The 22,946-nt window shown below is 36.0% G+C and overlaps 1 protein-coding gene across 2 annotated transcripts in view; it reads left to right on the top strand.

The window, feature by feature from the left end:
* The window catches only part of eIF2Bbeta (eukaryotic translation initiation factor 2B subunit beta), a 280,714-nt gene that overhangs the window by 2,838 nt on the left and 254,930 nt on the right, over positions 1-22,946 (top strand). The window contains exons 1-3 of one of the 2 annotated variants that reach the window (XM_090396841.1): positions 11,099-11,230; positions 15,517-15,603; positions 22,585-22,673. In XM_090396841.1, coding sequence (XP_090252967.1) covers positions 22,592-22,673 — 82 coding nt within the window. In that variant the 5' untranslated portion in view covers positions 11,099-11,230; positions 15,517-15,603; positions 22,585-22,591. Of the gene's footprint in view, positions 1-11,098; positions 11,231-15,516; positions 15,604-22,584; positions 22,674-22,946 lie in introns of those variants that run through there. The other variant, XM_090396840.1, reaches the window with a different exon arrangement.

Here is a 22,946-nt window from a genome sequence, read left to right as displayed (position 1 = left end):
CGTCAAGTAAAATCAGGAGTGTGAGATATATGCAAGGGCGAGTTTTATTTGAGTAAATGCGGTAGTACCATTTCAATGAGAGAGAGAGAGAGAGAGAGGGGATGCACAGGTGAGCAGAAGTTATATCTGATGTTCATAGCAAGGGACTAGAATAGTGGCTGCCAATTGAACAGAAGGCAAGTTTTCTGCTTTTGGCTTTTATGAAGTCAGATTTAGATCTGCTGGTGACTGTTGTGCATCTATTGCATGCTTCATCATAGGCTTAGTATGAGGCTAGGGTTCTTGATGTAAGCTACCTTCAGTAAGCAGAGTTTTTTTTGCTAAAAACGGTTTGGTACACTTTTGTTGGAGTGGGCTTGAAAACAGAGCAAAAATTTTAGGTAGAATGGGAATGAAGAGCTTCATTCCCATCGAGTGATTTTCACCAGTGAGGATAATTTTCAAGACTTTTTTTGCAGCAGGTGTTTGGATCAGAGAAGCAGGAGCCACAGTCAGACCTTGGAAAGAAGGAGAAATTCCAGAGGTCATCTTTGGTGCCATTGGATATGAGGTTGGAGGTGGATATTTTCTCAGAGAGGAGACTTGTAGTAGATTGTGATATGAGTTACCAAGAGGCAAAGCGACCTCTTATCTGGAAGAGAACCGGTTTTAAAAAGAAATTTAGTATTGGGAGAGTGAAAAGATTATTAGGTACTTGGGTGGGTCGATGTACAATTTGTGTTATTATTGCCTATAGCAAATGCACCTCGTCCAGCTTGGTCATTGGTGTTGGAAAAGAAAATCCAATTGGAATTATGGATGTTAAGGTCACATAGAAAGATGACCTATTTCACTAGTTTGGTTGCAGATGATCACATTTCATGGAGAGGGAGGTGAAGAGATCTGAGTGATTTGCATAGTTAGACTGTAAGTGCAACAGATGCATGTTACTAAATGGTGCAAGGAAATTTCAAGCCAGAGGAAGTCAAAAACAGTGGATTTTAAATTAGCCATTCCTGGCATGCAATGTCAGGTCTTACAAAGGCAAAAGTGTTATTCATATGGCAAAAAGTGCGTACTTTTGGGCATTGAAAGTAGACAGTTATAGTGTGGCTTTGATTTGAGTTTCTCGCAGGAGTAGGGAGTCTGGGTTCAGATGATCAGTGATGATGGATATTGTTTATATTGGTGTTTATGACACAGATATTAGCAAAGTGAATGTAAGAGTGATTTTTTTACTGTATAGCTGATGGTACCACCATTATTATCTATGTAACCTCAAAATGGATGAGGTTTTGAGTCTTCAAGTATGTTTGACATGCCCTTAAGCAGTCTGCTGTTGTCCATTTGATTTAGACATTCTAACCATTTTTATTTATATTTACTTATATAATGGTTAATTAGTTTTATTCAGAGATTTAAAATTTCTTTGTTTTATTGTCTCACTTGGTATTACCACTGTTTTTCTGAGAAATTTCATTTCTGCTGTTTGAATCTGTTTTTCATTCTTTTATATGGTCCATTGTTTCAATTTCCATATAATAAAGGTGGGTTAGACAGGACATTTATGATTCTGGTGTGTGTTTTGTATCATGGATGGCTTAAATATATTGTTTATATTGTGCTGTTTCCTTTAACAAAATTTGATATTTTAATGTCAATATGTTTTTCATCTTCATATAATGTCACATCCCAGGTATTTGAGAGTATTTACTTGTGTAAAATAATATAATAATATTTAAGCCAATAATTAAACCCAATAAGTAAAATAATATTATTTTATTATTTTACTTATTGGGTTTTCTCCTTTGAAAGTTATTATTTTTGTTGTTACTTTTGATATTCTCATATTATATTGTTCTGAAATATCATTTAATGATTTTACTGATCTCTATAGGTCATCTTTTGATGTTGCTAATACAATTTGATCATCTGCAAATAATAGTTTATCTATCTTTAAGAATTATAAACACGTTAACACAAGAATATTTGAGTGTTTGCCAAATATTTCAGTCCGAAACTAACAGACTATCCTCAGTGGCTTCATAGGAACAGTTTTTATCCAGACTTATCCAATTTGTTGTGAAGAATGTATGATTGATGTTCTTGTATTCTTTTTTCTATAGAGCGTCTGGTCCAAAGTATGTCAGATTGCAGTTACAAGGAAATTGATATACACCAGGCAGAGACATAGTTGATCGTTTATCTTTAGAAGAGGGGAATAGGTGGATATTTTGTTAATAGGGATATAAGTGGCTGTTAAATCATATTTCTTCAGAATTCTTGAAATTGGTTCTGATATTCAGGAAATATATGGAATTGGAATATATCATACATAATCAATCATACATTCTTCACAACAAATCCGATAAGTCCGGATTGGCACAGCACGGGATAGAGGCAAGCCACAACATCCTCTGGTCAAAGACTCTCCTTCTACACAGATGTTGCTAAAAATTTGAATGCCTATTCAAAGAGAGTACTGACGCATTACTTCAATGCCCTAACTTAAAATTGAAATAACTGTGTATCCTTGTCAAAAATATGGGAAAGTTGAATCTGGATAACACACAAAAAAAAAATTTTTTTTTTAATCGTGTCCTTTAATTTTTACATTAGTCTAATGTTATCTTTAATTAAATTTATAAATTAAGATTGTTATATGAAACTGAATTAATACCTATAATTTATTCATGTCCGCACGGTTAGCCTAGTGGCTATGCGCTTCGCAACCATATTCCTGGGGAAGGAGTGTCCTAAGTTCGATTCCTGTCGACGACATGAGGAGCTTAAGGATCTTTCTCAGCCATAGCCAAGTTAGCCGGTCTTGGACGTGGACAGCAGGATTTTTCCCCCCAGTTTATCTGGGATTTTTCATCCCACAAACAGACAAACCGGCCCCATGAACATCAGCATGTGTTCATGACTGTAATCATGAATACATGCTGTTCATGATTACAGTCGGCAATGCAGCAGAGGAGTGTCAAACTGGCTGCATTAATACGCCAGTCATAGGATGGACGAGAGGGATAGGATAGGAATTTATTCATCACTGTGATGAAATTTACCTCTCTTTAATGCTTAGCAATGTAACATCACACAGCTCGTTCTACTTTTGAATGATCAATTGTTTGTATTCCACCTTGTAAAAACTGTTCCTGTCAAGCCACTGAGGATAGTCTGTTAGTTTCAGACTGAAATATTTGGCAAACATTAAAATATTCTTGTGTTAATGTGTTTATAATTCTTAATGTTACAAGTGTCTCTCAAGAATAGAATTTATCTATCTTTATTTGTATACCAAATGGGTTAAGCTGTTTCCAGATTGTTATGATTTTATATATATATATATATATATATGTATATTAAAAAAGTAGAAGTGATAAGGTACATCCTTGCCATATTCCTCTTGATGTTGGAGAATCTTGTGAGAACTAGGATCCAGAATTGCGTTGACAACAGTGGTATTATCTTTATTGGACAGCATCATCCGAAAAATTGACATGAAAGATGGAATAAACATTGATGGTGAAATATTAAATATCCTATTATTCACCGATGATGTGGTATTAATATCTCACTCACCCAAACTCTTAGAATCAATGCTGAATAACATAAGCCAAAACTGCCAAAAAATTGGATCGGAAATACACCCTGACAAAACAAGATGGATGAAAAACAAATACTGTAAAGATCATACAATCACTCTAGAATCTCACATCATTGAAAAAGTTGAAGAATACATCTACCTCGGCCTGTCCATAAAAATGAATAATGATATATCAAATGAAATAGCAAGGAGAAAAAGAGCTGCTTGGATAGCCTTCAACAAAATAAAATCAACAATCACCAACCAAAACATAGATATAGACATAAGAGCCCATCTTTTCAATAGTCACATCTTACCACCATTAACTTATGGCAGTGAAACATGGAACACAACTTTCAAAGAAGAAGAACAAAGCTTAATAACAACTCAACGTGCAATAGAAAGAAGAATATGTAATATAAGCAAAATAGACCATGTAAGACACACTGAAATCAGGAAGAAGTCTGGACTCACAGATATAATAAAAACAATTTACAACAGCAAAAGAAGATGGGCAGGACATCTCACCAGAATGAGAGACAACAGATGGACAGTCAGAGTTACAAACTGGTATCCGAGAGATACCAAAAGGAAACCTGGACGACCAATCTTAAGGTGGGAAGACCCAATGATTAAGAAAGTTGGAAGAAAATGGAGAAGAAAGGTCCAAGACAGGAATAGCTGGACTCTTTACGACCTGCAGTCATGGAGAAATCCTGACTGAAACCACAGGTCCATCAAGGTAATCAAGGTATGGATTTGCTAAAGGGAGGTCATGTTTTAGTAATCTACTTATTATAATAAGGTGACTGCTTTCGTGGACAGAGGAGAAGGATACACAGTAATATATACTTAGATTTTGCAAAGGCTTTTGATAGATTACCACATGATAACTTGATAGCCAAACTGGGTGGATGGGGTTGGATATTAGATTGGTGCATTGGATTGGAGACTGGCTATCTGATAGGTATCAACAAGTTGTGTATGGAGGAGCGATATCTAGGAAAAGGAAAGTTACTAGTGGTGTGCCTCAGGGGTCTGTTTTAGGGCTATTGCTGTTTAACTTGTGTATTAATAATATTGGTGAAGATTTGGATGGAGATATTCAGTTGTTTGCAGATGATGCAAAGTTAGGACTAACCATGAAGAGTAGAGAAGATGTTGTGGCCTTACAAGGAGACTTGAATAAATTGAGTAATTGGGAATGGGGATGTGAGCTCTATGTTGCAAAATGTAAGGTATTAAAATTTGGAATACAAAAATGGGATGCAGAATTTATGCTTGGTGAGGATATATTGTTGGAGGTGGAGGAAATAAGAGCTCTGGGGGTGATAGTGGATAAGGATCTGAAATTTAAAGGGCACATAGCCAAAATTGTGAAGACAACACAAAGGCTTCTGGGAATGATGCGGAGGACACTGACTTGTAGAAGTAGGGAGATTCTTGTTCCATTGTATAAGGCTTTGATTAGGCCACGTGAACTGTTGTGCCCAGATTTGGTCACCTGGTTTTCAGAAGGATGAAGAGATATTGGAGAAGGGTCCAGAAGCGACTAAGGTAGTTTCTAACCTCTAATGTCGAGTATGAGGAAAGATTGAGAAGATGCAACTTGCAGAGTCTGGTGGACAGGAGTTATTAAGGGGTTGTTATAGGATCAATGCTGGAGAGGTTCTACAGAAAATAGTGGGAGATCAGGGGAGAACCAGAGGTTATCCCTGGAAGCTGTATAAGGAGGGTGTGAGTAGGAGAGTGAGTAGCAGGTTTTTTCATGCAGAGTTGCGAATGATTGGAATGCCTTGCCTGAGAGCGTGGTGTCTGCAGAGAATTTGAATGTGTTTAAAGCACAGTATGATGAGCTGTGTGTTTGATAAAAGGAGCTCATAGATGAGTCTTTGATTCCATGGAGTCTTGGGTAATAATAATAATGTCTTTCCATTCTGACATTTGTTCTGTGACTGCTGTTTTATTTCCTGTTATATTTTTTTAATAGATTGTGATAGCTGGTTTGGTATATTTCATTTGGTTAATATTTTGAATAGCCTCTGTAGCTCTATAGATGAAGCCCTTTGGTCAGAAAGACCTGAGTTCAATTTCTGTCCATGATGTGGGGAACCTTTATCTGGTCTATTTCGAATAAAGGTAAGTTAGCCAGTCTCATACAGAGCTAGGGTGTTTTCATGTGGAAACTCGGGTTTTTTGTCCCCCAGAACAGGCAAACTGGCTCCATGAACACATGCATTTACAGATATAAGATAATCTGGGATGGATTGGGCTAACCACCTTATCTTTGAGTTATGGCACCTTATCTTTGAGTGTCAATTCACTGGAGCAGTGACTATGGAAGAATCTGTAGAATAGACACAGTGCTGAAACACTCTGTCTTCGAGATAGAAGTTGGAGTGGAGTAAGTCTGTAAGAGAAAGATCAACTGTGAGCTTAATTGCACACCTCTGGATGGATCAAGGATTTTTAGGTGCATCACCCCAAACATGTGAGTAATGTTCTATAAATGGATGGATTTGGGATTTGAATATAGTGAGGAGTTGGTTGGATTAAAATATCTTTTTGAACAAAAGAAAATGCCTAATTTCTTCGATGCTGAGGAGGTTATTGATGTGATGTGTTTATGCCAGGAAAGGCCAGAGGTAAATGTTAGTCGAAGCAAAGAAATATAATCTTGTCTAGTGATTATTTAAGCCCAAATAGATTTGTGTATTACTGAAAGTAAGGATAGGTGCAGTGGGATCTCTTTTGGGAAAGAAAAGACAAGACTGTGTTTTGGTGGCATTGAACATGACAAGGTTGTCCTGGCCTCATTGAAGAATAGTCTGAAAATCAATGTTTAGGGCATTGGTTTTAGACGATCTTGTAGTTTGGGATGTCAGAGTACTGCATGGTTTGTCAAATGAGTAGGATAAATGGAGAATACTATCGGCTGCAAAGCTTAGGATGGGATTAATGTTTATTGTAAGTAGGTCATTTATGTGTAGGAAAAAGAGAGTCGGTGATAGGATAGAGCCTTGAAGAACTCCACCATTGTTGGTGAAGCTCGAAGAGAGGAAAAAATATACCATGACTTGCAGAGAACACCCAGAGAAAAAGCTCGATATCCAATTACAGAGGATGGCAGTTTGTTTAATAGGCCTTGATGCCACACAATCGAAAGCTTTGGAAATGTCAAGGGCGATATATTATCTGTAGATTGTTCCCTACCATTCTTTCTTTCTTTTCTTCTTGCTCCTTCCCTCCAATGCTGTTAGAGTATTCAAGGGCTGGGGGTGGATTTTTCGTATTTTGCTATTTCATTTTGTTGTATGCAGTGGGAGTCTGCCTTCACTCTTAGGTATTTGCCTCACCTGGTATTCTGAAGACTTAACCCACCTGTCCATTGTGGGATGAATTGGGACTAAAACCTCCCAGGTATGTTGAAAGGGTTCCTGCAACCTACCACTTTTTTTTTTTTCTTTCAGTGACTTCACTCCAAAATGCTAATAAGGTTGTGCCTATAGTACATCTCATGTTGCATTGCTTGCTGCACAGAATAAACAGAGCTGTGTTTGGGGCCTAGGCAAGTATTTGTGTCCTGTTAGACTGCGATACAAACCATCAAGTAGTAAGAGCCAAAGTAAGACTCAGACTCCAAAATCTTCCAAGTCAGGCCCATCTCTCCAGACTGGAAGTCAGAGTTATCCCTAGTGGGTTCACAGAAGAAACATCAACTTAGTTGGATGATCTTTTGTAGACTAGTGAGAACTCACTTGAAATGCTCTGGGAAGGAGTCAAGATTATAATACAGGATACAGCCAAGAATTATTTAAGCCCAAATAGATATCAGATTCAACACAGGATCTAATCGAAAGAAGACGGTTGGAGAAATAAAGTGACACAAGGACTGCAGAATATAAGAGATTATGTGGAGCAGTCAGAGGAGCCATCATTCAAGACAATGGAAATTTTTATGCTAATAAATATGAGGAGGCACAATTATAAAAGAATGTTTTGCTTAATTTGTAACCTTAGGCACATGTTTAACCCCAGATTGAATGTCATCAAAGACAGGAATGGAGCAGTACTAACAAAATAACTACAAATCAACAATATACGGAAAGAATACTCTGAGGAACCATACAGCAGAGAGGATAAGGAAAATTTGGAGGAGCCCTCTCACCAGGAAAATTTTGATTTGGAACCCCCCTTAGGCATGAGGTTGAAAAAGTGGTTAACAACTTAACAACACTAAGGCCCTAGGTGCAGAAGGAATCCTAGTAGAGTTAAGGCCACAGGGAATGGAGGGATAAGAGTGTTTCATAATTAGATTACAAGGGTATGAGAGACAGGATGCATGGCCCAGAGACTGGAAGAAGTTTTTTTCATATAACTACACAGGAAGGGAGATGTGAAGGATTTCTAGAACTGTAGAACTATTAGTTTAATCTCTCATGCAAGCAAGATTTTATTAAAGATCATTCTCAATAGGAATGAGTCCAAAGTTGAGGCAGAGATGTCTGAGGAACAAGCATATTTTAGGAAAGATAAGGGTGTCAGATCCTTTGTCTCAGAAAGATCATCAAAAAAGTATAAAGAATTTAGATACTCTTTGGTAATGTGTTTCATCGACTACTCTGAAGCTTCTGACTGTTCAGCATGTGAAACTTTGGGTGGTAATGAAAATAATAGGTTTTCCTCAACACAATATCAGGTTGATAGCTAACTTGTATAGTGAGCAAGAAGATACAGTAATAAATTTAGTTTGATCCTTTATCCAAGTATAAGCAAACAAAGTTTGCACCTGAAAATATCTTCAGGACTGAGGTAAGGTGGTGCAACTCCGAGCAAAGGTGGACCAAGATCTCATCACTCCTTGTCTCAGTATCTTCCATAATGCAAAGCACTTCTCCTTTCGCACATGTATACTGCTATGCATTAAGGGAAAGGCCACTACCCAGACCGGTTTCGGCCCTTATCGAGGTCTCGTCAGTGGGTCTGCCTCCCACTGACGAGAGGGAGTAATTTTCTCCTCACCTGTATAGTATCTATTCTGAGGACATCGTGCTTGTAGCATTGGACGAGCTTAAGACAAGAATTAGGATAGGTGGTAGATTGATCAATAATCTGAGGTATGGTGATGATACAGTACTCATTTGTAATGATAGGGAAGAATTAAGACTAATCCTTGACAAAGTTAATGAGATCAGTAACAACAGAGGACTTCAGCTCAAGACAAAGGAGTACATATGTTTCCCAGTATCCTCCTGTTAAACACATGTACCTTAATGAAGCATGTAAAGAATTGCTGTTCAGAAGAAGATTAGGAATGGCTAAAACAACAGTCAGAGACTTGTCTAAAATTTGGAAGGATGGATCTATCTCCACAGGAATAAAATTCAGGATTCTAGAATAGCTGTTTTTTTTTTTTTTTTTTTTTTGTTGAGAATTTCTGGATATAGACTCTGTTGTTAGTGATCTCATTAACATCAATAACAGCAACTTATGGATGTAAAAACATCCATAAGGCCTAAGGAAGTCTGTTAGGAAAAGGATAGCTGCTTTTGATATGTAGTTTTCAGAAGGCTGTTGAGGATATCATATACTAAAAGGCATCCAAATGTGTTGGTGTTAGAAAGGGTTGGTGAACTTTAAGCTCCTTAAGGATATTGACAGAATAAAGTTGAAATCCTTTGGAAGAAGGAATTCTCAAAAAAGTAATAGAAGGTAATTTCCTGGACAAAGGGAAAGGGATTGACCCTTCCTCTTTGAGATGGATGGTGTGTCTGGAGTGACTGATCTTTAGAGTGGAAGCCTCCAGAAAAGCATACAACAGGACTCCCTGATGATGACAAGTATGGTACATCACTGAGTTACCACATAGCATCTGAAGATGTCCAGTGAATAGATGGATGGAGTGAAAATTGAGTCTATGTAAGATCAGCATTTTCAGAATTATGCTTGGAATTCAATTTTCTGACTCATTCTGTTCTTCTAGTAGTTTGCTCTCTACAGTACTGTTTAGTTTCTCTTTTAATATTCCTGCACATATTTTGTACTCTGCATTTAGTAGACTAATTTTCCTATAGTCATTGCAGTTATCTTTATTTCCTTTTTTTATACATTGAGGAAAAAAAAACTGCTTTTTTCCTAGATTCTGGAGTTTTCCCAGAAATCCAGGCCATGTTAAAAGATATTCAGAAGTCTTTCATTAAATTTTTCAAATGAATTTTTGTACAGTTCTATGTTTATATTTTTCTTCTCTTGGTGTTTTCCTATTTTTCATCTTATTTTATTTATTTTTAGTTATGATATCATAATATTTTCTGTTAGATCATTCTTTGTTGTATAAAACTTTACTTTATTATCATCAGTCCAGAGACATTTTGAAAATAAGTTGCCTTTCTAAATGTAATATTTGTATTTTACTTTTTATTTCTTTATTCATGTTTTTTTTTTTGGCTTAGATATATCCTTTTCTAGTTTTGCTACAAAATTGTTTCAGTTTTATCGCTCTCTCTCTTGCAGTTTTTTTCCTTACTTTTCATTTTACAATTGCACTTTTTCTTTTGTAATCTATTTTTATTCTATAAATTAAAGATGCCAAGAAATTATATTCTTGATTTCATCCTTTATCTAAGTGTAAGCAAAGTTTGCACATGAAGTCACTTGATGATTGGGTTACTTGTATAGAGGCTAATGACTTCACATCAATTGCCTTAATATCTCATAATGCAATGCACATATCCTTACATCCTTACAGACGTGTAATGCTAATGCATTATGTGAAGGGTCACTACCCAAACCTATCAGTGGGAGCCAGACCCAGAAGTGATACCAAGGTTGAAGTAATGCAGAAGTCATATTTCCATATACAAGTAGTCAAAAGCTGTCAGACCTTATTACTAAAATACTCTGGGTTAGAGATACATGCTGAAAGTTTTTTCTGTTGGTTATACTATAAATTAAAGATGTTAAGAAATTATATTCCTGGTTTCATCCTAGTTTTAATTATGTGACATGACAAGCGAGAAAAATAAAGTTTCTCTCATTGATTTATTGGATTGATTTTTAATTAATATTTTAATTCCAATCAGAAATTTTATTCCTGGTTTCAAAACACACGAACTTACTTCACAACTGGGTTACTTGGATATGGGATACTAAGACTATTGATGTGAAGTCATTAGCCTCTACATACGAGTAGCCCAGTCAAGTTCCTTCACTTGCAAACTTTGTTTGCTTACACTTCAATAAAGGATGAAACCAAGAATATAATTATTTGCCCTCTTTAATTTATAATATAACCAAGTGAAAAAACTTTCAATATTGAATTTGCTTCTACTCTCTGGGAATTTAGCCATTTCTGATAAATCTTTCTTAAAATATGAGGGGCAAGGCTGGGAAGTTCTGATAAACATCTAGAACAAAAATTAATTAACTTTATGGCTTCTTATATATCCTAAAAGAAAAAGAACAAATTATTACAATTTGAAGAAACATTGGGGTCAAAGGATTTTAATATGTTCTTTCTTTTGGTTATATCAGTTGCTTTAATATAGTTCGCCCACAGATTAGAGACTTTCAACACTTCTGCGCATATCCCAAAAAGGAGAATCCATTCCAATAATAGGGTAACCAATCCGTCTTCTGGAATGAGTTTGTTTATTATTGCAGGTCGGAAAATTTAGCTTTTCTTTTACTAACATTGTAGTTTTTAAAGTGTAACTATTTTGCTTGTATAACAGTTGGAAAAATGTACGTAGAGTATTAACAAAATTAAAAAAAGGTATAGCATAAAACAAAAATTTGACGAAATTATTTTTAAGAAAGTTTTCTATAAAATAAAAATAATTATACAGATAAACAGAAATTTTTTTCAAATGAACTTAGATATTCTAAACTTACAGTTGATAGAACTGAGACACTTTAATGTCCTAACCCGATTATTTATGACTTGTTGTGACTCTTTTAACAAACCCATGCAAAAAAAAGTTGGAAAAAAATACCATTATCAAATCCTTTTAATCTTCATAGTCATCTGAATCGGTGTCCAAATCGCCATCACTTTCACTTAAACTGATCACCAAAGGTTCGCATAATTCAATAATTTCGTCTCTATTCAATACATATTTTCCAATGAGGTGACACGAGAGCAATATTTTCCCCAGTTTTGAACTGTAATACGTTCAATCGCATGTTCTGAAAGCTTAAAAAGTTTCGACATGTCAATATCTCCAGTTACATTGCAATGGCGAATGAAACTTTTCACTTCTGCCCAAACATACTCAATAGCATTAATATCACAATGATATGGTGCTAGCCTCGAAGCTAGAAATCCATGCTCTTTGAGCATCGTGTCGAATTTAATTAGTTTAGTTGTGGGCAAGTTTCTTTTGACCAAATTAACAATTCAATTTTTCACATATGTGGGGAATGAGAAATGTTATTTGCAGAGAGCCAATCCATAAGAACTTGCTTCTTATTTGACCAATTTAGAACTTTGTTTAATCGAATAGAGTGATATGAAGCATTATCAATTATAACATAGCATTTTTAGGAAGGTTTGGAATCAGTTTTTCTTCTGCCCACTTTTTGAAGATCGTAGAATTCATTTGCCCATGATAATCTCCAGTAGTTGAATTGGCTTTGTATAGTAAATTTGAATTCGGTAAAAAAACCATTTCTCAACCCGCAGAGAAAATTATTATGAAGCACGAGGCATTTCCGGTTTGTAGCCCTCCACATTCTTCTTTAGACTGCCAACGTTTTCCATAAGTTAAATTACTATCAATCCAAGTTTCATCTAGATACACAATCAGTCTTTTCTCCTCCCTGAAACGTTGTATTGCTCTCAAATACTGTATTCTAGATAAAACAATGTCACTTCGCTCCATGATAAGTTTTCTTTTATTCTGGGACTTTGTAAAACAAAATCCGATTTCATGAAGTATTTTCCTTAAAGTTTCTCTTTTCCAAGGAAAATTAATTTTTTCTTTTAAGCACAGGAATCAATTTCAGAACAGTTGGCGCTCTTTTCTCGACCACGTAAAATTCGTGAATAGTTCTTATAACGTCTACATCAAAATCATTCAAAACTATGGTTTCGATGGTTTTCTTTCTCTGGCACTTTTTTTTAGGAGATTTAAATTTTGGCTTACCTTCACCTTTTGATTCCCTATGAATTCTTTTAACAGTCAACCCCGATAAGCCTGCAATTGCACTTGCACTTTTTATGACTTGAGAAAGGAGAACAAGAAGACTGCCTTTTAACGATTCTTTTTCACAGAATGTCAGCACATTATTCAATATTCTTTTGCAAGAGCTACCGAAACGTTTAACAACAGAACTTGTTGACTGTACTGAATCCATCATACAAATTAATAATAAAAAATAATGAAAAAAAAAGCAACAACAAAAATCAAGCTACTACTAGTACAGCGACAGACAAGAAAGCACATGATTTTGCATGTTGGCGACCAATTTGTGCATCCTTCATTTCTTTCTCCCCTTCGGCGTGAATCGACTATTCTTAGCAAAACGCCAAGCAGAGATCTACAAATGGTGGGCGTACTAAATCATTTTTGTTCTAGCTGTTTATCAGAACTTTCCACCCCCCCCACCCTCATAGAAATAGAAAAGATAATAAAGTTAGCTTTTCTATTTCTTTGTTTTAGTTTCATAGTACTCTTTTTATATTCCATTTACTCTTTATTCCTAAGCTTGGTTCTACTGCTTTTGTCAGGATTTGTTTTGGATTTTCCCATCCCTCTTCTATGTTATTTGATTCACATATGGTTTCTAATTTTAAATTAGTGAACTTGGTGAAATATCAGTGCACTGATATTGTTGAGCAGTGTGGGAATCTTGAAATGAAGATATTTTGCAACTCTTTTGATAGTTATTTTCACTTTATTTTTATCCATTTTGGTTTAAATGACCTCACTGCAAACACAGAAATTTAATTAAATGACACATCAGCCTGTGTATTATGAGAATATGCAAGAGAATTATCAGTTCCTCCGACCATGCTGTTTAATTCTGGAAATGTGCCAGTGGAGTGGGAAAAGGACAAAATAGTTCCATTGCATAATTATTATTATTATTATTCCTGATACCTCCAAGGAGTCCAAAGACTCATCGCAGGAGGATACTTACAACTGTCTCAACCACTACACCGAACCTCTACTACGAATCATCTCCATCAACGCCATCTACCGCCCACCACAACTAGTATTTTTTGTTCTGTAAATTGCGTGTGTTCTGAAAGGCCAATTTGTCTGTATGCGGGATGAAAAACCCAAGTTTCCGGGAGAAAAAACCCTGCTACCTCGGTATGAGATCGACTAACTCACCTTTGATTGAAATCGTCCAGATAAAGATTCCTCCCGTCGCGACAAGAATCGAACTTAGGCCTATTCCAATCGAAGGGCGCAATGTACCTTCGTTCTTCCAATTGCACTACGGAGGTACTTTAAATAAAAATAAAGGTGGCTTCAAGAAAGTAGCAGCAGATTATAAGTCAGTCAGCATCTCAGGAGTGGTAGCTAATGTATTGGAGAAATTGGTGAAAGACAGAATGCATGTCTGGGTGGATAGTACTAGGATACTCTATAATGGAAAACATGATTTTGTGAAGGGCATGTCTTGCCTTAGTAATTTGTGTACTTTTTATAATCACACGACAATAGAGTTGGATAAGGGAAATGGCTACACAGTGATATTGCTAGACTTAGAAAAAGTATTTGATAAGATCCACATAGAGCTCTGTTGCAAAATTGGAGGAAATGAGGATGGATATAAATCTGGTGATTTGGATGAGTGTGTGGCTGACAGACAGATATCAAACAGTGGTTTAAGGAGGACTTGAGTCCAGGAGAGGACAAGTGACCAGTGGTGTACTAAAGGACTCAATATTTGGTCCTGTGTTGTTTAATTTGTATATCCATGATATATTAAACGATTCAACCGGAAATATTCAGTTGTTTGTTGATTATGCTAAACTGGGAAGAGCAATAATAATAAATGATGATGTAGAGATCCTGCAGAAAGTCTTAGACTTTCCAGTATGGGAAAAGGTATGTGATTGCCAGTTTAATGTGGCCGAGTGTAAGGCGATTCACTTTATAAAGAGATTACAAGTTGTGTGCTATACTGACGAAACTGAACTGCAAGAAAGTGATGAGACCAGAGACCGGGGTGAGTGTTGACAGGGAGTTGAATTTTAAAGGCCTTATTGTGAAGATAACCAAAACAACACATCAGATTATGTTGTTATTAAAAGAACACATTAATAAGCAACGAGGGAGGTTGAAAGGGGGGGTATGGTTCCCCTATATAAGGCCACGTCTGGACTATTGCATACAGATCTGGACGCCTGGATTCTATGGATATGAAGAAGTGGTAGAGAGAATCCAGAGGCAGTTGACAAAGATTATGGTTGTGTAAGGAATGCTCCTTGTGAGAATAGATTGTCAGTCTGTGGGCTTCAAAAATTAGCTGATAAGTGAAAAAAAAAAAAAAAGGAAACATGATAGAAGCATATAAGATTGGCACTGAAGACTTTTTTTCAGCACCTGGCTTAAAGGAAGAGAAAAGGAGTCACCTGTGAAAATCGTATAAGAGTATGGTTAGCAAGGTTGTTAGAACTAGATGTTTTACTTGGAGGGGTGGTGAATGGGTTGCCAAAGGTAGCTGTGAGTAATTCATCAGTGAATGAGTTGAAGGAAAGGTATGATAGGTATTTCATGGATAATGGATCTCCTGCAAGGAGTCTTCTGACTCCATAGAGATGCTTGTATAATACGAATGCTCATCCACTAGTAGCATGTATAATTATATGACATGACAAGTGAGAAGAATGAAGTCTCTCTCATTCATTCATTGTATTGATTTTGAATTAATATTTTAATTCCAATCAGTTTTATTTGTATATCTTAATTTCAAAACATATCTTTTGATAGAAAAATAACAGAATCACTCCTTATTGCTGTGGACACAGTGAAAATATTGGAAAAAATTGTGTCCAGTACTGAATGGTCAAGTGCAAGGTAAGCAAAAGCAGAAGTTATTTTTGTTTTTTTGAAAGCATGCATTCTATATAAATATTGCATAATACAGTATATAACATCTAGTATTTATTACAGGTATCCCTCGATTAACGTGGTTAATTAATCCCTCGATGTTACCGCGTATATCAAAATCACGTTAATCAAATCTAATAATCAATGGTAAAAATTACAATTCATCCATGATCGATTACTGATTGATTAAAAGAGTACCATATAAAACGAATTATTAATAATTCGTTTTATATGGTACTCTTTTAGGAAAGATAAAAAATGAATGCAAAGTAAATGTTTAATAAATACTTGTACCTACATTAGTTGCTGCAATTTTTTTTATCAAAAGAAGTTATCAAGAGGCATTTGAACAGTTTTAATTTTTTTTCTTATCAGCATAAATTCTACGATAACAAGCAAAATGACTCTCCAGACCTCGGCAAACAAGCATTAAAACATAAACAAAAAAAAAACACTGCAAATATAATACATGATGGTACAAATTAAGCGGATATTGAATCCAACAGTATTTCATAGCTGAATATAAAAACTACAAGAGTTTCGTGCAGAATATATAGAAACTAAAAGTTACGGCAGATGCAAGCATAAACAACCTTATGGACAACTCGTAGTAAAGGTGGACTAAGCTCCAGATCACTTTCCTTAGTATTTTCCATAATGTAAAGCACATCTCCTAAAGGACATGTATGATAAATAAGCCTTTGGCTTTCTATTTCAGTAATACATGATAGTTTATTTATCTTCAGGTACAATCTAGAAATTATTGAACAAAGAATAAAAAAAAAAAAACTAAACCATACTATACTGACATCAGAGGTCGCAGTATCTTTCACGTACAATTTACTGTCAAATATCACAAACCTTTACATAACATGTGTTAAACCAAACTGACAGCAAAAAAACAGTGCGGAATATCACTCATAACATGATGAATGCACAGCTACTCATGTCCTCCAAGCTATACACTGAATTGTGTAAGAATATTTATATTAAACATTTTGCATGCATCTGTCAGATAAGCTGCGAGCTCCGCAGGGTTAAAGGCATGTTAATCAAAATTCTTGCCTTGTATATCAAGGGATTGCTGCAATTGATTTCGGCACGTTAATCAAATCCCGCGTTAAGCAAGGGATACCTGTATATACACAATGATTTCATTTTCTTTGCTTCTCTTTAAGAAAGCGAGTATCCTAGAACGTAAACTGCCAAAGGAATATTCTATGCAATACACCAGTAGTTCAGCACAGTTTTCACCTCTGTATTTTTTTCTTTTAATGAATTTCTCTATCTGTCTGTCTCTTCAAGTATTTTAATTCATATACCACTTTGGTGGACAAGTTTCCTTGGACTATTTACTAGATAGATGGTATGTGAGAATGCTGCAGCCATTAACCCAAATTATATGACCTTATATATAGTCAAAAACCCATCAAGCTTTTTTCATTGAATACCAGTTATTTTAATCATCTGCAAACAGTTTCATAGAAGTTAAGTAATTAAAATAAAAAAAAAACTTAGCAGATTTAAACTAACTCTTATATTTATTTATTTTGAAGTAGACTACTGGTTTATTTCTAGAATACCTGTTGAAGGGTTAAATATATATACATCATTATTTAAAAATGCTGAAGTATCATCAGAAACTGAATTCTGTGATTTACTGAAAGTACTTGAGCCTTGAAGGTGCATAGGTGAGCATACAATTCACTAAGCTTTAATGATAAAAAGTAAGTCGAAGCAAATGATTGTCTTAGTTGGCACAAATAATTTGAGAAGCGAGAAGTAAGGGAGGATGAGGGAGAATATAAAGGAGTTGTTAGAAGAAGCAAAACTGAAGAGCAAGAAAGTGAAGACTATAAGTTTCCTGCCACGCTATGATCTGCAACGTCCTTCTGAGTAGAAGGACGTTGCTGGCTAACAAGTCTATATGTAGTTTATACATAGTCTATATAATATGGTCTGTATTTGATGGAAAGAAGGACAGTGTTGATGGACTGCATCTAAATGGTTTTGGTGTTAGATGTCTAGAGATAGCTTTGTTCACTGAGCATGCTGAAATGCAAATTCAGGAAAACTTAAGCAATTAGGTTGGAAATAAATGAATTTGTGTGAAGACACCCAGAAGGTGAGCGAGTGCGAGAATGACCAAGTGCAGAATCTAGTCTCTGAAGCAAAAATATTGAATAGAGTGGTCAATTCAGGAAGTAAAGGTGGGCAGGGATGCTGCAGTTTCTATATACTAATGCGAGAAGTATCAGGAACAAGAAGGAAGAGGAGTTTCAGGCATTGTTAGTGCAACCTCATCAAAAGTGATACACGTTAGTGAGACTTGGCTGACAGTAGATTATATAGTTATAGGGGTAGAATGTGAAGGGTTTAGTATTTTCAGAGAACATAGAGAAGATAAGATGGGTGGAGAGACACTACTGATGGTAGCGGATGAGTTTGAGCCAAAAAGAATAAGAGATAGGCAGGAGGGTGGTTATTCATTTGAAGCAGTCTGGTGTGAGATTAAGGCCAATAAGACAAAATATACAGTTGGTGGTTGTTATAGACCAGGGAGCTCCACAAATGATTTGGTCACATGCATCACCAAATGAGTACAGGTTGAGAGATAATTATGGGGAACTTCAACTATTGAGATATAGACTAGAAGATAGAAAGGTCACATGGCAGGAAGGAAATAAAATTTATACACCTATTGAGAGATAATTACTTGAGACAACATGTGATGGAGTCGGGGGACTAGGGGTGTGTGGACTGGTCATAGGATCAGAAGAGCTGTCCATAAAAGAGGTGACCACATGGTGAAAGTGACCATGCAGTCTTGACTTGGGAGATTGTACAACATGAGGTATATCCTTTAAGAAGGGGTATATGTGGAACTATAAGGCAGGTGATTATGACAAGCTTAGGAAGAAGCTTAAATTTGTGCCATGGCATAAAACACTGCAGAGTAAGGATGTTAATAGTGCATAGGAGGTAGATAGTTATGGGTCATGTTGAGGAAGCAATATTAAATTGCATACCTAAGGTAAGGGTTAATTAGATGGGAGTTAGATGGATGAGTAATATCATTAAGCATTAGCTGCAGAGGGTATATAAAGAGAAAGGTGACCAGCAAACTCATGAACAGTACAAGGCACAGGTAAGAAAGGAGACTAGCATGACAGGAAGACAAAATCAGATTATGAGAAGAATCTAGCCAAGCAAGAAATCCCAAAGAGTGCTTTTGTTATGCGGCAAGTAAGAGGAAGAATTGTTATGGAAGATTAACCTTCATGAGTGATGATGGTCAGGGAATGACAGAAGCAGATATATTAGTCGTGTTATTGTACGACAACTTTTCAAAAGTATATCATCCTAGTGAGGTTACTGCTTTAATATATGTAACATATACTAATGTGGGAGCAGAGGTGGATGAATTGGAAGTTCTTAGGGTATTGCAGCATCTCAGTGTAAATACAGCTGTGAGATTAGATGGGATATCAGCTCAGGTTTTACAAGAATGTGCGAGAGAACTTGCAATGCTTCTTACTAGGCTTTTAATTTAAGTCTCAGCTCTAGTAGAGTTTCAAGAGAATGGAAACAGGAAATAATTCCCTTTCATAAGAGAGATTCTAAGACTGCAGTAGCAAATTATTGACCAATCATTATCTCAGGCTTGGTGACAAAAAGTACTGGAAAAATTGGTCATAAGAAGAATTCAAGAATGGGTTGATAAAAATATGATACTGTATGAGGGGCAACACGGCTTTGTGAAGGGTCAGTCATGCCTTAGTATCTACTCTCTTTTTATAATAGAGGAACGGCAGAGTTGGATAAAGGAAATAGCTACATGATGATTGTGCTGTATTTTGCAAAGATATTTGACAGAATACCACATGGAACTCTGTTATGCAAATTAGAACAAATGATGATGGATATGACACTAGTTAAGTGGATAAGAAGATAGCTGCTGGACAGATATCAAATAGTGGTATATCTAGGCAAAAGCAAGTGACTGACTAGTGGTGTGCCACAAGGTTCAGTGCTGGAACCGTTGCTGTTTAATTTGTGCATAAATGATATAGAAAATAACTTGAAAGTAAATATTCAGTTGTTTGCTGAGGATGTGAAATTAGGTAGAATAATAATAATTCATAAAGGTGATGTGGAAAGCTTGCAGGACGATTTAAATAGGCTGTCAGTATGGGCAAAAGGTAATGGGTGTCAGTTCAGTATGGAGAAATGTGAAGTTATAGATTTTGAATAAACAAATTACAAGCTGTTAATCACATTGATGGCACTGTGCTCCATGAAATCGAGGAATCCAGAGATTTAGGGATGGTGGCGGAAAGAGAGTTAAAGTTAAAGTTTAGAGGCCCTATTGCTAAGGTAACCATAAGATAACTTGACTATTGAAGGGCACATTAAAAAATAGAGATAAGGGCATTGTTATTTCTTCTCCTGAGTTTCTTGGGGATGTGGAAGTGTTGGAGAAGATTCACAGGTGAGTGACCAAGATGGTGAGTGTTCTGTGAAATGTTCCCTATGAGAATAGAATGAAGATATGTAAATTGCATAAGTTGGTTGATAAGAGAAAAAGAGGGGATATGATAGAAACATTTAAGTTGCTTAAAGGGTTTTTACAGGATTGATGCAGGGGAAATGTTTCAGCACTTGGCTAGATGAGCTAGAACAAGGGATCATTCCCTAGAAGTTGAATGGGGTTAGTTGGGGTGTGAGGTCTAGATTTTATGCTTAGAGAGTTGTGAATGAGTATATAAATGTTGAGTATAATGAGTACAATCTATCATACCTTTCCTTGAACCCCACCGACAGTCATTTGTGAGTGCTTTGACCGTCAATGGGTTCAAGGAGAGGTATGATAAATTGCGTGAATAGTTTGGGTCTCCCACGATAAGTCTTTGGACTTCATGGAGGTGCCTGTGCAATAATAATATGATTAGTGTTTCTGTATACTGATCATGACTCATGTTATCATCATGTGACTAGATTCACAATACTGCAAAAAAAAAAAAAAAAAAAGAGTGTGAACAGAATTGAAACACATATGAAATGAATAAATAAAGTGTTATTAACACTAGACTTGAACAGAGCGCTGCAGCACACCACTAGTCACAGGCTTTCTTTTGGACTCTACTCCTGAATAAACCACCATCAACCACCCTCCTATCCATCTCACCAACCCTATATCCATCCCCATGTGCTGCAGTTTACTGATTAGGATTCCATGTGGTATCCTATCAAAAGCCTATGCAAAGTCCAGCAGTATCACTGTAAATCCATTACCCTTACCAATTCAGCCATCACTGTATTATAAAACGTAAGCAAGTTATTGAGCCATGATCTACCCTTCACAAAACCATGCTGGTCCCCCATACAGTATCCCATTTCCATTTATCCATTCCTGTATTTTGCTCTTGACTAGCCTCTCCAATGCTTTGACAACGACTCCTGATATGCTAATCAGTTCAGTAATTTGCTACAGCAGTCTCTTGGAGCATCCATTATGCAGCCAAACTATTTTCCTCTCTTCCCATCCCCTTGGGACTAACCCAGAGCTGAGACTTAGATTAAACAATATGGTCAAGGCCACTGACAATTCCTCTGCCACTTCACATTGGATGGTATACCATCCAATCCCACAGATGTATTCACATTAGGGTTCTCTAATATGCTATTCACCTCCATTTCATTCACCTCATTTCCTATATAAGCCATCGGTTCCCTCATTCCTGCATTATCACCATCTGAATGATATACTCTTGCAAAGTTTTCACGTAGTAATTCTACTATTTTGACTGATTCAGTTACCTTCACCCATCGGCATTCATTCCTTAAAATCATTCTGCCACATACATTTTTCTTTGACTTGTAGTATATTAAAAGAGTTGTTTGGGATTCTCTTTAGCCTGCCTTACTAACTTCCTTTCATAATCTGGTTTTGCTTTTCTTACCACACTAGCTATCCTTCTGGCCTGTGCCTTGTACTGTTTGTGTGCCTGTAGGTCATCTTTCTCCTTAAATTCCCTCCACAATTGTTCCTTTTATTGCATCTCTAGCGTAGTGGTGTTATTCATTCATTTAACTCCCACTTGATTTACTCTCCTGGCTCTCGGTATGCAGTCAGCTATTACCTCCCTCAAACACTCCTTTATCACTTCCCATGCCCTATCAAACTTAAACACTCTTTTACAACTCCAGCTGTTGCAGTTTTACATGCCATAGCACTGAACCAAGCAATCTCCTAAGCTTGCCATACTTACCAACCCAATAATTCAACATATATCCTGTCTTAACTGAAAATTCCACACATTTAGCCACCTCCCAGGTCAAGACCATACGATCATTCTCACCAATTGGTGGCAACATGTCATATTTGTTATAGACAAATTCTCAGATGCAGTTACTAAATCGAGCACTCTCGAACCCCTAGTATATTCCATTACATGCTGTCTCTAGTAATTATTCCTTAGTAACTGCATAAAATCCATTTCCTTCCTCCTGTGTATCCCCTCCTCTCTCTCCAATCAATGTTACCATAGTTGAAATCCCCATAATAATTACCTGTCTTCAATTCATTGAGTCTATTTGCTGATGCATACTATCTCCATCATCTTTTCCATCACCTGGTCTATAGCAGCACTGAACTGTATATTTTGTTCTGCCGGCCTCAATCTCATACCAGATAGCCTCAAAGAAATAATATCTGATAATATATACTTAGAAGTGGAGGAGGGAATTCTTACATGATATATTCCAAGAACATATAATTTATAATCAGTGTTTTCAGTTTTGCCATTATTAATAAGACCTATTATGCAAGAATTGAATCTAAATATAATGAAATGTTTTTTTTTTCTTTCATTTAAACAAAATATCTTATAAACAGTCACATCTTATTCATTAATAGAAACTTTCATATTTTTTCCATCTTTGTAGAGAATTAATGATGATTATTAAAAAAGAAGGTAATCAATTAATTCAAGCTGATCCAACTGAAACAGTCCCTGGAAATATGACTAGGAGAGGTATGCCGGTTGTTATGTAAATTATTATAAATGCACATATATTGCATTTTAATTATAGTTTGTTCATAGAAATACAAAAAGAATTTCTGAAATAAAAAAACATTTTATAGTTGGTGTGATGATTTTATATGCTAATAATCACACAGGTTGAATGCTTGTTTTTATATATATATATATATATATATATATATATATAGCAATTTGTAGTATTAACTCGGTACTGGGATATGTTCATATTTATATATACTGACTATAACCGAGACTAGAATAACA

Source organism: Typopeltis vanoorti, chromosome 8 (assembly GCF_054136105.1).
Source record: "Typopeltis vanoorti isolate ZY-2024b chromosome 8, IOZ_Tvanoo_1.0, whole genome shotgun sequence".
Taxonomy (NCBI): Eukaryota; Metazoa; Arthropoda; class Arachnida; order Uropygi; family Thelyphonidae; genus Typopeltis; species Typopeltis vanoorti.
This window is presented reverse-complemented; position numbering and strand designations above follow the sequence as displayed.